The sequence below is a fragment of the Sphaeramia orbicularis genome, chromosome 11, assembly GCF_902148855.1.
Source record: "Sphaeramia orbicularis chromosome 11, fSphaOr1.1, whole genome shotgun sequence".
NCBI lineage: Eukaryota > Metazoa > Chordata > Actinopteri > Kurtiformes > Apogonidae > Sphaeramia > Sphaeramia orbicularis.
In genome coordinates this window covers 23,883,378-23,901,247 of record NC_043967.1, presented here as the reverse complement: position 1 = coordinate 23,901,247, position 17,870 = coordinate 23,883,378, and the positions used below count along the sequence as shown (strand labels likewise).

Sequence of the window (17,870 nt, the reverse complement as noted above, 5' to 3'; positions counted from 1 at the left end):
ATCAGTGTTTATATGGGCGGTTCAGGAGCCCAGTCACAACACCGTGGACATCACTGTTTGTGTGTGTGTGTGTGTTATACAGCGCTAGAACCCGTCTCGTTCGGTCTCCCTTACATGTGCATGCACGAGAGAGAAAGACAGAGGGAGAGAGAAAGAGAGAGACATCTCTCAAGAGTCGGTCCTGGCCTAATGGTGATGTGCCACTGGTGGGACCAGGCGTGGGGGGGCAGGCCCATAAAGTGGGAGGCTATATGTCTCAAATTATTATTATTTTTTTCTTGTCATTCCAAAAATGTTGATGTGATCAGAACAGATTGGTTCTCTGCGTTGTGTCTATGCCTCCTCCTCGCCACAACTACTGCATCCAGTTTTGCACAAAGTTAAAACCTGCCTCTCAGACACGCTAAATATCGATGCAAAATCAGCCACCGCAATCAGTTTCAGGTTTGGTAAATCACATTGGACGTGCTAAATAAATATTTGCATTTACTCCTCCCAATAATTTTGCATGTTCTGGCAGAAACGCCCATATTGCATATTCATCAGGGCAAACACGCTAAATGGGTTGCGCGAGCTATTTTGCCCATTTGAGAGGCGCAAACCTCAGTGCGTCCTGTTAGTAAATAAGCTTCAATGTGTTTTTGCATGCGCATTCAAGTTTGCGCACGTTTTTACATGGGCAAACCATTAGTAAATCAGGCCCTTTGACTCTGGTTAGAATAAAACATTAGTACACAGTACCATTAACTGGTAAGAAAATTCTGATATTTACAACCATCCTTTTGTTTTTTTTCTCAGCCACAAACCAAAGGAATTTGTCCGTCATCATGCTAGAATAAAATCATCTAATCCCCTCACTGTTGCGTCAGTTTTATCTTCAGGTTCTAAATTAGAGTATTGTGACAGTGCTATCCTGTGGTATAGTGTTTAGTTTCTCATTGTCATTGAACAGTTGTATTGGGCAGTGGCAGGCACAAAATGGAAAGAGCGACGGAGAGAGTGGAGGTGAAGGGGAGAGTTTGGAGTCAGAGACTTCCCTTCAAGTGTGAAGAAACTGTCTTGTGCAGAATATCAATTCACTTCCTCATCCTTTTCTTCTGTCTGCCTTCTACTTCCTGTCACTCCCACTGCAACAATCACCTGTCACCCCTCTTGCCATCTCTCTCTTTCTTTATTGTCCAGCCCTCCACCCCTCCCCCACTGCACTTTTCTCTCGCCCATCCTCAGTTGTCACCTGTCATCCTCTTCATCCCCTTCTTCTCGCCCTTCTGTCGTGGTTTCCCTCCTATTCAAGTTCACACCTCACAGGTTTTCGCTCGTCCGTACACTCCCTTGCCCTCCCTCAGGGGGGTTGCCGTGGTGACAGGTAGGATGGATGATAGACAGGGCCCGGTTCCTCTGAGCTCCTCCTCCCTTCCTCAGAACTCCATACACAGTTTGCTGGCCTCCAGCTAATGAATCCCACACCAGCCTGACACAGATGCACAGACACTATTCCACAAACAATAATATCACACCGATGTCTTTTAAAACTCCTTTTGATGTCGGAGCTCTGGCTTCCTGTACATATTGCATTATAACGATATTTTAATGACTTTTCCCAAAAAAATAATCTAGAGTTATCACATGATAGTGCATTGTTGGAAGCTATAATGAACATATCAGAATCTGGGCAGGGAATTATCCTGGCAACACTCTAAATGCATGCTTTATTATTTAATAGTCTCCTCATTGCAGTGTTAAGGAGGGGAAGAGTTGCTTTGATTAACACAAATCTGAATTAATCACAATTTAATCACTTCTCGCCATGTTGCATTCAGTTGCATCACACACCCTAGCCCGCTTCCTGCTGACTATAAAAGTACTGTAGGGCATTCTCGAATCCTCTGACTGTCTCCCTGGCCTATGGCAGAAATTGCAGACAAAGGAACAATATGCTGAAACTCGTTGCACATTTTTTATGCTCCTGAATTTAAAAATTCTGCACTTTGGCCTGTGGCAAAAAGATAATTTGCAGCCAGAAAAAGATAAATAATAAATAGTTCATATATCTTTAAAAAAAAAAAAAGCACATTTCATGGCAAAACTTTGCTCAAAGTTACAACCAAGTTACTGTAAGTGCCACAGTTTGGACATTCTCTCTGAATCATTGGGGCATTACTCTTTCTATTTTCCCTGGTGTTTTATCCAATTTGTTCAGTAAGTTGATGACAAAATTGAGGATGGGAATTGAGAATTGGTTCTTTTTTTCAGTCCATAGCGAGCATATGACTCCAAACTTATTAAGTCCTTTCATGAATGCTGGCATGTTTTTCTGACTTTTCTGAATTTTTTCACAGTTCAATTCAGTTTAACCCATAAATACCCAGTGCTCCTTTTGTGGCAGTTCCCAAATGAAATTTTCTCTCTACGTAACATTTCTTAAGTGATATTTCACCATTTATTATAATATTATGTCCTCTGTATTATGCACATTTCACTGTAAATCATGTATTTTTCTTTATTTAATTTCCTATTTTTAATTTAGATGTTCATGAAAACTCAAAGGTTATTATATCAAAACAGAAAAAAACGAAGAAAAACTGACTTTTTCAGCAAAGTATATCAATAACTGAACATAAATCAAGCATCTTCATTGACTGTCATCTATCAAACTTTATAGGTTTTACTGGTGAATCACTGTTGTAGAAGATGGTGATGTTTCCATGTTCACTACGGAGCCTCCAAATATCCTAACAGGTCATATCTCATGACCATGAAAAGATGATAAACTGCATTTTACAGCAGTTATTTACATGTATTTTTAGGATTAATGTATCAGCAAGTATTACATATTTTAGATCAGTAGATGCTTTTGGTCTTTTTGGGTTAATTCATGCTTTTTCTATTCTGTTCCTACTCTGTGTTCAGACTTAATATGAAGAAACTGAACTGTTTTAGGACATTACAGTGGTCAGTTTCAGTTTGAATTAAAGTGATTTATATCTCATCTGCTTTATGGCTTCTTTTAGATCATGGGTTGTTCATACATTTCTGTGTTATTTTTCTTGGTATCTATGAGATGCATCTCACCTGGGGCCAAGAATTGCAATGTTAGACAGGATAAATTCTAAACCTTTTTTGGACTTTTTTGAAGTTTCTGCAATGCTAGTAATGCTCCTTATCAGTATCTTAATTCATATATTAAAACACCACAGAAAGAAAGAAGCGCAAATAGTCACTGCAATGGAAACACTGCACCTTATCATGTAGTGGCATCAGTGTACAATGGCAGGTTTCCACAACACAAGTGATCTGTGTATACATGGTCTTGCAGTTTCATTACGAGAAATAGGTATTGTCAATAATTCATCATCCTCATTCTTATTTAACCCATAAAGACCCAAACATCCACCGTTGACCAAAACATCAACTGATCTAAACTGTTTAATACCTGTTGATCCACTAATCCTATCAATCCATGTAAATAACTGGTGAAATACAGTTTGTCATCTTTTCATGGTCATCAGATATGACCCATTTGGACATTCAGAGGCTCTGTAGTTACCGTGGAAGCACCGTCATCTTCTACAACATTGATTGGCCAGTAAAACCCATGGAGTTGGATCAATGACAGTGGATGGAAACACTTGTTTATTGACAAGTCATAACCCTGAACTTTAACCTGAGCTTTTATGAACGTCTACATGATCAGTAAATTAAATGTAGGAAAATACAAAATTGTCACTTAAAAAAAGCAAAACACAGAAGATAAGATTATAATAAATGGTTTTTGATAATATTAATGATGATTATAATAAATCAGTTGGGAACTGCTACAAATGTAGCACCAGGTCTTTATGGGTTAAGAAATTATATCCAGCTACAAGAGAAAGACTGAAAAGCCTGTAGTTAAAATGGAAGTGCAGAGTCGTTGCAGGTTTATAGACTATTACTAACTAGCACGTTGCAAATAGAGCAAGAAGTTTCACCTCACCTCATCAGGAGTCTCTGTTCTGAACTGGGAGTTGAGAAAAGAGTTGGTATCAACAAAATCCTATCAGTTCACGTCCCCTGACAGAATATGCATGTGACTTTAAAAATGTGTGATCCTATGGGTTATTTTCAGCCAGTGACCCAGAATAGCTCTCATTACATTTTGGGAAAAGTGGTCAAAGTTAAAATTTTTTATGAATTGTTAAACTCTTTTTTTTTTTTTTTTTTTTTCCCCATTTGCTTATAATGGGCGAAATTTCAAATATCTGTAGCAGTAACATTACCGGGTGAATTCATACCAAATTTTGTTTATAGATTACCAGTGACCTAGAATAGATGGGAAAAAATGTGATTACATTTTGTGAAAAGTACATCAAAGTTTCAAATTTTTAGGAATTTTCTAAAATTTTTTTTTTTTTTTTTTTTTACCCCATTTACTTATAACAGTGGGTTACAAAAAAATGTTTTTTGCAAGTTGTCTAGGTTTTTTCAACTGAATTAGGACCATTTTGCACCACTAAATCCAAAAATGACATCTGTTTTTCTCAATCAGGTCAGGTTTTTTTGCTCATTTGATTTTGAAAAATTTGAACTTCTCACAAAATTGATTACATTTTTGTGACTTTATCAGTTGATTTTTTTATAGTTCTCACCCAACATAGGTTTTCAGAGAAAAAAAATCATTTTCTAACAGGATTCCTGTTAGGTATAATGGTGTATTCACCGCAGATGTAGCAGAATACGTCAGGCTTATTTTTGCAAGATCTTCTAGTCGAAGCCATTTCATTCACCTGTAATAATAAAAAAACATTAATCATAAATTGGCAAAAGTAAAATCTTCAGAACTCGTTTATTACAAGAAATATGAAAGAATTTTGTATCATATGATGTGAAAATGCCCATAAATGAAAGCAAAAATGTTAAAAAGCCAATATGTAGCATAGTTCAGAAAGTTGACCTGATTGAGCAAAATTAATGTGATTTTTGGATTCAGCACACCAAAATTATCCTAAATCAGCTCAAAAAACTTAAACAACAAATTTGTTGTTGACCAGTGTAATAGGTGAAATCTCACATGTCTGTAGCAGCAAAACTATTGCTTTAATTCATACCAAACTGACTTCATATATTGCTAGTGACCCAGAATGGATCTCATTATATTTTGGGAACAGTAGGTCAAAGTTCAAACTTTTTGTGAATTTTTAAAATCTTTTACTTATACTTATAATGGGTGAAATATGTGCAAAGGGCAGGGTTTGTTGTGCCTGGCACCGCTTGTTATGTAATGTAATGATCTAGACTTGTCAGCCCCAGAACTGTCTGCTTTCTTGTTTCTTCTATTCATAGAAGAATATATTTTTAAACAGACAAGAAACTATTTGTCCTTATGATGCAGTTCTCTATTTGGGCTGAAGCTGACCTTGAAGAAGTTTAGTCATCATCTAAGGTTTCAGTAGATCTCCCTCATACGAGTCATGATCATACCTGGATTTTTATTGAAGGTTGTGTTTACATGCTATTTACCAAGGCTCTATTACTGTCTCCACATTTTCATCTCCAATTATCTCCGCACTACACCACAACACACATCTGCGATTATCTTTGTTTATATATTACTCTTTTTACTAAGCCTTTTCACAATGTTTTCCCCACAGCGGATGATGGGTGTGGTGGGACTCTACGGGGCCAGAGCGGGGTTATTACCACCCCCAATTACCCTGCCGAGTACAACAATAACGCCGACTGCACATGGACCGTGCTCGCCGAGCCAGGAGACACCATTGCCCTGGTTTTCTCTGACTTTCAGCTGGAGGATGATTATGACCTGCTGGAGGTCAGCGGCACAGAAGGCTCTTCACAGTGGTGAGTACTCAGGCCCGCAGCATTTTTGTCTCGGAAGGTGGGGACAGCGAGGGGGGAAAACAGGAGTCCACTGGTGCACCACCTGCCCGTAGGCACTTTTACAGATGGAGGAATAAGGGTGTTTAAACATGACTGGAAACGGGTGAGCAGCGGAACACAAACACCTTAAAGTGACTGTGTCTGTGCCCCCAGAGGTCTTTGAGGAATCGCACAAGAGCAAAGACGGATTTAAACACCATCAGCTTTTAAGTCCAGCCGATACTGAACATACAATAGGAGTAATGAAAGCGATAAGTAGACTGATAATTATTATTTGGTCAGCAGAGTGCGGTTTAGAAGTGTAATTTGAACACTCAATCTTGGTCACATACACTCAGTCTTCCTCTCAATTACTCAGTCTCACACAAACACACATGCTCAGCTCTAATGATGAAGAGGTAGGATATCCTGGCGTCAGTGAGGGTCTCTCACCATCTGTGGCGGCTCCTCCTCTCTCTGACAACTCTCTCAGCTCAGGAAGTAATTAGTGAGCTCGATTACCACCGCCAGCCTGCATCTATAGAGTTATTTCACCTACACCTACATCTACAGATACACAAATATACACACACACACACAAATCAATCCATATGGGCGCAAATTGACGTGCACATAACTACTTTAGCATTTTCAGCCACACTTTCATACATTTGTGCTGGCTGGGTGTAAAAACTTGTAAACAGATGTACAGTTTCACACCATCTGCCATTCTCACTTCATCACGCAATACTAGAATGAAATATATACTGCACAGATTGATGCTAATGCGCAGGTTGACTCATGACAAGGATCGGGAAAACTTGCAAGAAAATATCTAGCTCAGGCTTGCTCTGCCTTTTTTTTCTGGTAATTTTCTATTATTAATAGTAATATGGGTCTCATTTTTTAACCCATAAAGACCCAAACATCAACCATCAACCAGAAACATCTACTGATATAAACTGTTGATCCACCAATCCTATTAAAACACGTAAATAATTGGTGTAAAATACAGTTTGTCATCTTTTCGTGGTCATCTGATATGACCCATTTGGATGTTCAGAGGCTCTGTAGTTACCATGGAAACACTGTCATCTTCTACAACATTGATTCACCAGTAAAACCCATGGAGTTGGATCAATGACAGTGGATGGAGACACTTGTTTTATTTACTTGTTTATTGCCAAGAGTCATATTTCCTTCAGTTTTCTCTGTTTTTGACATAACCCTCAACTTTAACCTGAGCTTTTATGAACATCTGCATGATTAGTAAATTAAATGTAGGAAAATACAAAATTGTCACTTTAAAAAAATGCAAAACACAAAAGATAATATGTAATAAATGGTGATAAATCAATTGGGAACTGCAACAGATGTAGCACCGGGTCTTTATGAGTTAAGAAAATTATCCAGCTACAACCAGAAAGACTGAAAAGCCTGTCGTCATCTACTCCCATCATTTACTACAACATTTTTCCCATAAACCCATGGAGTTGGATCAATGACAGTGGATGGAGACACTGGATTTATGTTCAATTAATGACATATTTTACTGAAAAAGTCACTTTTTCTTCATTTTTTTTCTGTTTTGATAATATCACCTTTGACTTTAATCTGAGCTTTTATGAACATTTACATGATCAGTGAATTAACCATAGGAAAATAGATTCTTTTCACAGGAAAAAATGCAAAATACAGATGATTATATGATAATAATTAATTTAGGAAAGGTTAAATAGAGAGAAAAATTCATTTGGGAACTACCATAAAAGTCACACTGGGTCACACCAGTCAAATCTCCAACGCTTGAAAATGCCATGAAAATAGTGATCAATGAATGAAACATTATTTTATTACCTTTATTTAACCAGGAAAACCTCATTGAGATTAAAAATCTCTTTTTCGAGAGTGTCCTGGCCAAGACAAACAGCAGTACATTAGTTACAGACACAGACTTCCATACATAAAACGAATACATAAAAAGCACATAGACAAGTCAAACCTTCCAAAGTAAACTTAGCAAAAAGTGCTCATGAAATGTAGACAAAGTGTGTCAGGTAAAACATCTGCAGCCAGATGTCTCCCTCTCTAAGTCATACAACGTCCTCTTAAAAGTGTCCAACGAAACCAGATCCTTAAGTTTCAGGTCTTTTTGTAGTTCATTCCAGGTGAATGGGGCCACATACCTGAAGGCCTTTTTCCCCTGTTCAGTTCTAACTTTAGGAACAGACAACAAGAAAAGATCCTGAGAACGCAGATTATAAGCGTCTGTGGTTCTCTGACTGATGTAGGTCAGAAAGTAGGATGGGAGCAGACCTAGGATAGACTTATAAATTAAAATACGCCAGTGACTCAGTCTGCGAGTTGACAAAGAAGACCATCACCATCATAAAGCAGACAATGATGGGTAAGAAATATGGGAAGATACCAGATTTTTAATTGAAAAAATACAAAATACAGCGGATAATATTATAATAAATGGTGATAAATCACTTAGAAAAGGTTAAATAGAGAGAAAAATTCATTTGGGAACTGCCACAAAAGTCACACTGGGTCTTTATGGGTTAATAATACCCATGCAGTGCTGCTTAATGAATGTGTTTTAGGCTATATAAACAAAAGTCACACCAGTCAAATCTCCAACGCTTGAAAATACCATGAAAACGGTGATGAAATGTGACATGTCTTTCTTTCACTGAGATGATTTTCTATGTGAATGGAGACAATTGTCATGATTATGCAAAATATTAACAAGCAGTTTGGGATTAAGCTGATAATTGTGACAGGCCTACTGACACTGACCGGTAACACCAGAAATGAAGCGTTTCAACTTAAAGAGTCAGTGGCATTCATTCCAGGTACCATTAAACCATAACAGAAGAAGGGGGAGCAAAGAGATGACTTCATTAATAGAGCATCCATCAAATGGTAGAAAATACTGTCTAAAAGTAGACGGTGTTGTGTTGGTGAATGGAGACGTTGATGATGATTATGCCAAATAATTGCAGTTTGCTCAAATAATTGCTCAGGAAATTATGCCGTAGTTGTGACAGGCCTGCTAAAAAGTGTATAATGCAGTTTCCTTGCTAGGATATAAATAACTTTAAGAAAAGTTTCATGCAGTCGACTTCACTGTTAGTAGTGGTACACCTTCTCTTCCGTTCACTCTGTCAATCTCTCTTTCAAATACAGCAGAGGGTGCAGGTCCGCTTGTGCTCTGGCAGTCTATGATCTGCATTACAGAACTATAAAGCATTCATGTCGGGGGGGGCCTACTTCCCCTGAGCCTAGCAAACCCACTCAGACTCCATCAAATTAGCCCTTTATGTCAGCATTCATGAAGAACAAGGTGCCACTTGCAGCCACTGTTGACAACAGAGTGATTTCATAACTTTTGAAACCCCTTCAGCTACATCTGTGTCTTAAAAGCGACGAGCGACAAATCAAGTTACTTTTTGGGCAGTTTGAGCTCCTCTCTCTTAAAGAGAATAGCAAATGTTACTCTGAACATGTTTCTGGCTCTCTGTACTAAGAGTATGTGGTGATGAAAGAGAGCACCGGTTCATTTATTCAACAAACCATCAGGCAGATAGAAACATGATTGATGTGTGAATGGGTGTATGTGAGTGTATGTTTACCGATTACTCATTCTTTTCTCGCAGTTGTAATAAATTACCAATGACTATTTAACTATCAGTTTGATTTTTTTTGTGGAATACAGATTTCCAAATACATATGAACAGTGTTGGGAATAACTGCGTTAAAAATAACGGCGTTACTGACGTTGTTATTGTTTTCTAGTAACAGGTAATCAAATTAATTACTCTTTGAAACGTTACAACGCTGTTACCGGCAGTAAAATGGGGTGCATTACAATGCACTGATATCTAACAGCTGTTATCTGTCCTGGCTCACTCAGCCAGGCACAAGAAGTGTGACATTGGCAGATGAGTCGAGTCTTTTGAACAGCTCTTTTCAGTGAATGATAAGAACCATTTCGTTTACGAGCCGTTCTTATATTCAAATTGCCCACACTGCCTTCATCCTTCACCTGTGTGTCCATGAGTCTGAGTTGTCCACGCTGCCTTCACGTGAACGACTAGTGACATGTCCGAGTTTGAGTTGTCCACAGCACACCCATTTGCTTGAACGCAGCTATGAGCGCAGCTAATTTAGGGGACTGAGAGTCAGACTGACTGGACTGAAGACATTTACTGCTGTATCAGGGAGGAGCGACTGAAAAAAGTGGAGATGTGGGATTAACTGAAGGAGCATCTTCTTCCTGTAAATGCAGATATGCACTTATGTGGTGGAAAAGCCAGGCCCTGGTGGACCCCAGCCAGGCCCTGGTGGACCCCAGCCTCACCACAGTCATGGTATGCAGTACCTGTCTGCTGTTCTACTCTAAGAAAGTGGCCCATGAAACACACTCAAAAATCAGCTTCCTTTTACATATTTGAAGGTTTTTCAAAAAAGTAACGCAATAATTACTTTCCCTGGTAACTAATTACATTTATGAAGGAGTAATTCAGTTACTAATTCAATTACTTTTTGGGGAAAGTAACTAGTAACTATAATTAATTGCTTTTTAAAAGTAATTTGCCCAACACTGCATACACATCGGTACTTATGTACAGGATGCGATTTGTCAAAAAAACGGGGGTGGGGGTGTTATTTATTTATTTATTTTTGTCAGGGAGGGACAGCAGTTATGTACGTGGTGGTGCAGCCCATAACTAACGTAACTGACGCTGGTGTGAAACGAAAGTGAAACTTTACATACTTTAAATAACTCCAACTCCCGGGTTCTGCTCCTCTATTATACAGCAGATCTTACACGAAATTTTCACAACTTCTAACCTGTATCCACTGGAAACACACATTCATCCCCCTTTTACGGCGCCCCAGTGCATGGGGATGTTCACAAATTCTGAGACTGCCGACAGTTCGGTTCAGGTGAACGTTAGCACCTGTAATGTAGGATATAGGTGTAAGAAAACTCATCACAACCTGCCTGTTATTTCAATTGCTTGGTTGTTCCCCCCTGAGGATGAAATTCATTGAGCAGAAGTAGGGATGTAAAAACCAGCGGGGGAGTTGCCCCCCCCCACCAAACAAATCGCACCTTGCTTATGTACATGTATAAGTTAGTCGTGAAGTAATTTTGCAACTTTTTGAGCAGCCTTTAGCCACTTTCCACACAACATAGTCAAATTCAGGGATAGTTTTGTGTCTCCTGCTGCTATTACCAGCATATATTGGATATCTGGTAATGGATTTGGTAGTGAGACCCAAGGGCTACCAAATATCAGCATGTTACGGGGCAGTGGAGGTGTACTCTGCCATCCCTTGCAGGCAGAGACCATCTGTGACAGAGCAAAAGAGCAAGCAACGAAGAAAAGGCCAGTGTCTGTCAGTCTATCACCAAAGAACTAGCATTCAGAATTGGCACCACAACTGATAGACAGCTTCAATATGTATGTAAATACAGGCTAAAGTTGGCAGTTTGCAGGTCGGTTCTGAGTGGTTAATTAACTCATATTTTTGCAGGTTGATGTTGTGGATTGACTCTCATATCATGTCGTGTAGGTATTAAACAAAACCTGACCTACACATCACTACAAATTGCATTCAAGTGAAATTTATTCAGTTGGGATAAACCTTCAAACTCCACCGCATTTTCTTTTTCACTGAATAAGGATTAGTAATACTGGTTTATTCCTAGGATCATGCCAGAGAAGAGTGTTCTTCTAAACAACAGAAGACAGAGGAGACTTTGAAGCCGAGCCACAGGCTGTTGGCATGAAGGGACGAGGGGTAGCACTGGCTGAGCTATTAAATACACGAAACACACACAGTGGCTCATAGATAAAGACAGAGAACTGTTGATAGAGGAAACAGGTTCAGAAAGAATATATAATCAGTCATCTTAGAGTGAGATGGCCCCTGGAAACATGTGTCAGTTTCATTCAACCACTCAGTAGATAAGTAAAAACGCATTCACAGAAGAACTTGATTGACTCTGAGCAGGCTGAGAATTGCGCCTTGTAGGTTGATATTCAAGTCTCTTTGAATCCTTGCTTGGTCAGCTGAGAGTTGATCACATCCCAGACTCCCACAGACAGCTCTGGCTAGGCTTATTTTGCACATTTTACATGATCAACTTCTTATTCCAGGCTTTAACTCACTCTCTCGTGTTGTGCAGGACGCTAGAATCTGTACCAAGTCCTGTTGATGTGGCAATCGTTGCCCGAGGCACCTGTGGTGGTGCACCTGCGGCATCGGAGAACAAGGGAAACACTGGGAGGACAGTGACTAAAAAGAAAGGAGAAGGGCTATTGGCAAGCAATGCAGACTGAAAGTCACAGTTGATCATGCACATTGCAAGGAAAAGACAGCACCAGGGACAGGGGACGCGTTGCAGACAAGCTGGCTTGCTGCTATTGTTTAATTATTTTCTAGTCATGCCAGCTTGGGGTTTACACAAATAGTTTTAACTTCAAATATTGATGCCTTGTCCCAAAACAAAAAATCTGACAGCAAAGCACAGTACCACTTTGTAAGAACACTAAAACTTACAAAACTTTTTCTCCGACTTGTCTTACTTGTCAGCTATCTATTATTTAGCAGTGAACAGTAAGGACCAGCTAAGAGATGGATGACAGGGTCAAACAGTATGAATCACTTGACACCAGAGGAGAGAACTGGAGAGGAGGTCATGACCTCTGGAGGAGAGGCTGAACGTGAAAGTGGAAAACTAGAGAGCTAGGTGGAGGGATTACGGCTTCCCAGCTGGTGGCCAATTAGAGAGGTCAGGTGGAGTGTTATCATGATGCTGACCTAAAGCACCATTCCTCTCAGCTTAGTGAGCCTTCTACTCTGCGAAGCCCAGTGATGGTGTTCTGTCTTTATCTGTTGCCATGATTGGATTGGTCTGAATAATCTCTTTGGTCTACTGTATATAGAGGAGGGCTCTTTTCTTCCTCTAAGCATATTCAATTATTTTAGTTTAAAATAAGTATACTAATAGCACGCTTGAATTAAGTTAAATGTTGTAAGGAAAACATACAATTTTTTTTTTTTTTAATTCCTGTTGGATAATATATATGATAGTGGTGTGGAATACTGCATATTTGGTATCGATCCAACACCAAGTAAATACAGGGCCAATATCGCCGATACTGATATATTTCAATAATTATGGTGGATGCATAAAATTATTCAGCTTGCTGTTGTCTCATTTTCAGCCTGAAAATATAACAACATGCCGCTGCTCTTCCATGCCATTCTTCTGCTCTGTGTCTCAGTCTGTGCATGTGTTGTGTGTGTGCTGGTGGGCAGGTGCACCTGAGCTGGCGGCTTACTTGTTTGCTTTTGTTTTGCGCTGCTGAGTCATGTGACGGCGCAACATCGAAACACAAGAGGGGGGAGGAGAACTAAAGTGTGTCTGCTCCGCACTAAGACAGAAGCAGGGAGTCCAGCGACCTGGCTGTCGCCTCTTTGACGAAACCGCAGCAATGAGTATAAGAGAAAAACTAAAACTGAAGTATCAATCTCACCACGCTAGTATCGATCTGATACCAATACAGACTTGGTATTGATAGTATCAATAGAGGGTATGCATGTGACGTCACCACTGGCGGAAGTCACCGCGGTTCCACCCACTGAGTGGCAGAAAGAGGGAGTAGAGTGGCAGCGTTGGCTTCAATACTGTCTAAACTTAAGAACAGTATTTAATAAAAAACAGGGAAGAGCTGTTGTGCGATTGATTGTATGAACAGGTTTGAAAAGCAGTCGGAGCTATCGTTTTACAGACGCCGAAAGACAAAGAAAAGAGAAGTAGATGGATCCACCAATCCAGGAAACCAAACCTAGATCTGTGGATCCTGTTTGGTGTCAACTCACATTAATTTATGCTGTATTTTTGGGTAAAATCAGACCTTAAATGACGTATTGTTTTGTCTAACGTTACTTCTTAGTAAAGCTCTTGGTTTCATGATCAGATCTTTCATGGTTTTTGTCTTCATTTTGTGATTCTGAACCTTGTGCTCCTACATGATTAGTAAACTAACTTAAACTGAGGCTAACCTAGTTTTTCAAATACGTAGGAACTGGAAAATAAAGCTATGACAGCGTGTTAGGGCCACATAAGGGAAAAAAAAAAAAACACTTGTCACTACGAGTATAAAGTCATAAAATATCGATATAAAACCCATAATTTTATGAGAATAAAGTCGAATACAAAAAGAATCACAATGTTATGAGAATGAAGTCGTAGTTATAAAAAACCCTCGTAATTTAACAAAAATGTCATTCATTTGTGAGATTAAAGTCATCATATTCCGACAATAAAGCTATAATATTACAAGAACAATGTCGTAATTTAAAAACAGGTGGGAAAAATCTCCTGATTTCCCAGAATCCAGTGGTCCCCTGCTCATCCACAGCAGTAGTATCTGTGTTGGATAAAATACTTGATCTGAACTAGGCGTAAATCTCCTCAGTACCAGTAGATCATGCATATATTCACTGGGGTCAGTACACGCTGCTATACTCCATCATGTTGAGCAGGTTGGGTTTTGCCACTCAGTCTGACTTAAAGGGGCGTGGCCCGGGGGGGAAGTGACGTATGTGCATACCCTCTATATTTGGATTCATCCGCCCGCCCCTATTATCTGATACTTGTGGCAAACCAGAACCAAAAAACCAAACCAGGTACTTTCCTGTTCCAGATCCGAGTATGTACAGTGTTAACATGCCTGTAGGTTTGCTAGATACTGGATGCTGCTGCTAGGTGCTGCAGGTATTGATTGATATGTGATGGACAGGTCCAGTGTTCCTTTCAGGGAAGGAAGGCCAGGGATCAGGGTCAAAAAACACATTCTCTGATTGATCCACAACAACTCAAAGGAAAGCAAGTCACTTTTCCCACCCCCTGTTTTCCTGATGCGTGTCGACGTGTGTGTTGATAGAAACAGTCTACTGTACACAAACACATTCCTTTGCATATGTGAATCTGATTTTTCTACACTCTTGTTCACCGCACCATCCAGCGCTTTGATTGACGGCCCTGCAGAGTTAGCATTCTGAGTAAGCAGCGGGAAAAAGACAGCCCCGAAGACTGACTTTCAGGAGCAAGTATGTGCATGTGGATTGAATGTGGCAATAGGAAGATCTGGTGAAAACAGCAACTGAATTCCGCCTCCACTCGGCATGACTCTGACAGGACTTCGTCTGTGCTGCTTGCCCAGGGGAATACATTACCCTGCCATTACACTGTTTGCATCCACATTGATTTTCTTCCCCATCACCATCCACTTTGAGGCAATGTAAATAACGCCTGACGCTCGCAAATTGCCAGATCCTCATTCACCCGCTTGCTACTAAGTGGAACTCACAGCTATTTGACTTGTAATTTTCTTTGGCACTCAATTGTTTTGCAAAGCACCATAATACATTTTCATCTTCCAGCAGTGTTCCCTTGAGATGTTGAAAGCAAGTCCTGCAGCACCTTTGATACTGTAAATAGAGAGCATAAAGTGCTTCAATCTGGATTTGAAAGCACTTTGAATATCTGCATTACTTTCTTGGTTGTTGCAAGAAAGAAAGAAAAAAAAAAAAAAAAGTGGCGTTCTTGCTCTATCACAGCTCAGTAGTTGCACCATTTTGCAGACAATGTTCCCGAACAAACTTATGTCTTAGTTTTCCATTCTGGTAACTTTTGCAAACTCTATTTCCCATGAGGTTTTCTTTTCTTCTTCTTTTTTTTTTTTATTCATCCATTGCTGACAACACACAGCTCCCTTGGTGAATGCAACTTATTTTTTCCTGTTAGGAGATCTGAGAACCCAATGAGTTTTGATCCCTCTAGGTAGCCCCCCATCCTTTCTGCTCTTCCTTTTAACCCTATACCCTATGGACTCGAGACACTGACATTTAGCTCGCGTATGGATTACACCTGCAGTGCTGATATGTGTCAACTTGTCTCAACAAGGTGAACGGGTCTATGTGTGTGTTTGTGAGAAAGAAATAGATAAAGTGCTATTGGACAGTAGCACAGAACACTAGATATATATTGACTGGCTGTTACTCTGACTCACCTGAGAGAGAGTGAATGGTCTTCAGAACTGCTTTTTAGGTCCAGAGGCTGTTTTCTTTAGTTACTGATGGGACTTACAGCAATATAAGTATGTTCCTTTTTCCAAGTTTTGTTTTTGTATTTTCAAAGAGATTTGTAGAGCGCTTAATATGAAGGATTGTCAAATTTGAGTTTGGGGTAATAATTTATGTGAATTTATGGGTACCAGACTAAATTATTGAGATAGTACAAAGCATGAGAAATGCCCTGACATTACATACCAGATTTTAATACCTAAAAAAAAAAAAAAGCATCATCGTCAGTGACTTGTACAAATATCTCCTGGTGATTTTGTGGTTACCATAATGTAAAAACACAATAATAGTTATATAATATAATTTAACCTTTTACAGTTTCCAAACCAAACAAACATATTTTACTTCTAACATAAAAAGACCTTGTTATAGACTAATCAACCACTTTTAATGTTGACTGATGTCTATTGAACCACTATCAACAGACCTAAATTGCTCGCCTAGGAACATCAACTCTTAGCCTAAGATTTACTGCACTGCAATGACAATACCTCACAAAGGACATATATTTAACATATGTCACAGTGTTCAGCCAGGGTCAAGTGCAATATATACTTAGCTCTACTGTTTTCCTGGTTGGTGACATGCCTGTTTTTATACTGTATATATATCTACACTTCTTTTCTTAAACTTTTGCACTACGCACCACCAGAGAGTTGTCTCTTACACTTTCGTTGTACATATGTATAATGACAATAAAGGCATTCTATTCTATTCTATTCTATTCTATTCTGTTACTCATATATAGGTCATAGCAGGTATAGATTTAAGACCCTATGTTTATCAAAATAAAACTCTAAATATATACACTGGGTGAAGGCGACAGACAAAGCCAGTCGAAGTTTGATCGATAAAATGAAAAAACTGTGGAAAATATCACTGTTTCCCTTCAGATGATGTCTGCAAATGTCTAGTTTGGTCCGCATTTCAGAAATATGTAATTTATTATTAGGAGTAACAGAAATCAGAAAATAATAAGCATTCAGTTCATTCAATAATTGCTGTTTTTTTATGTGAAACTGCTTTGAATTAACCCATAAAGACCCAAACATCCACCATTGACCAAAACCACCTACTGATATAAAATGTTTAATACCTGTTGATGCATTATTCCTAACAATACTTGTAAATTATTATAATTATGATGTAAAAAAATTTTTTTAATCTTTTCATTGTCATCAGATATGACCCATTTGGACATTCAAAGACTCCGTAGTGAATGTGCAAACACCGTCATCTTCTACAACATTGATTCACCAGTAAAACTCATGGAGTTGGATCAATGGTAGTGGATGGAGATACTTATTTATACGTTCAGTTATTGATATCTTTGTGGAAAATTTGACTTTTTCTTCAGTATTCTCTGTTTTATATAATAACCTTTGAATGGAATGAAGTCTGAGTTTTCATGAACATCTACATTAAATGTAGAAAAATACATGATTTACATTGAAAAATGCAAAACATAGAAGATATTATAATAAATGGTGGTAAATCACTTTAGAAAGGTTAAATGGAGAGGAAAAATTCATTTGAGAATTGCCATAAAAGTAGCACTAGGTCTTTATGGGTTAACTGCCAAGGAAACTAGAGCTTTGTGTAATATGGTATGTAATTTAAAGTATTATTGTTATTATAAAAGCGCTACTGAAGCCTAGATGTGGGTTTCAGCAGTGGAATTAATTTCCAGATCACGTAGGTGTTACCACACAGCATGGATGCAGCCAAGAGTATGTTTATATGTTCTGTGTATGCTTTTGTCCCCCATGGGAGTAACACACTTGTCCCACTCACTCTCAGAGCAACACTTGACAGCAGCGTCCATCACGTGAAGCTGTTAG

General features: G+C 39.0%; 1 protein-coding gene across 1 annotated transcript in view; it reads left to right on the top strand.

The window, feature by feature from the left end:
• LOC115428430 (CUB and sushi domain-containing protein 2-like) overlaps positions 1–5,842 on the top strand; it is a 195,798-nt gene extending 189,956 nt beyond the window's left edge. The window contains exon 5 of the mRNA XM_030147474.1: positions 5,631–5,842. Coding sequence (XP_030003334.1) covers positions 5,631–5,842 — 212 coding nt within the window. The remainder of the gene's footprint in view (positions 1–5,630) is intronic.
• Positions 5,843–17,870: the final 12,028 nt, after the last annotated feature.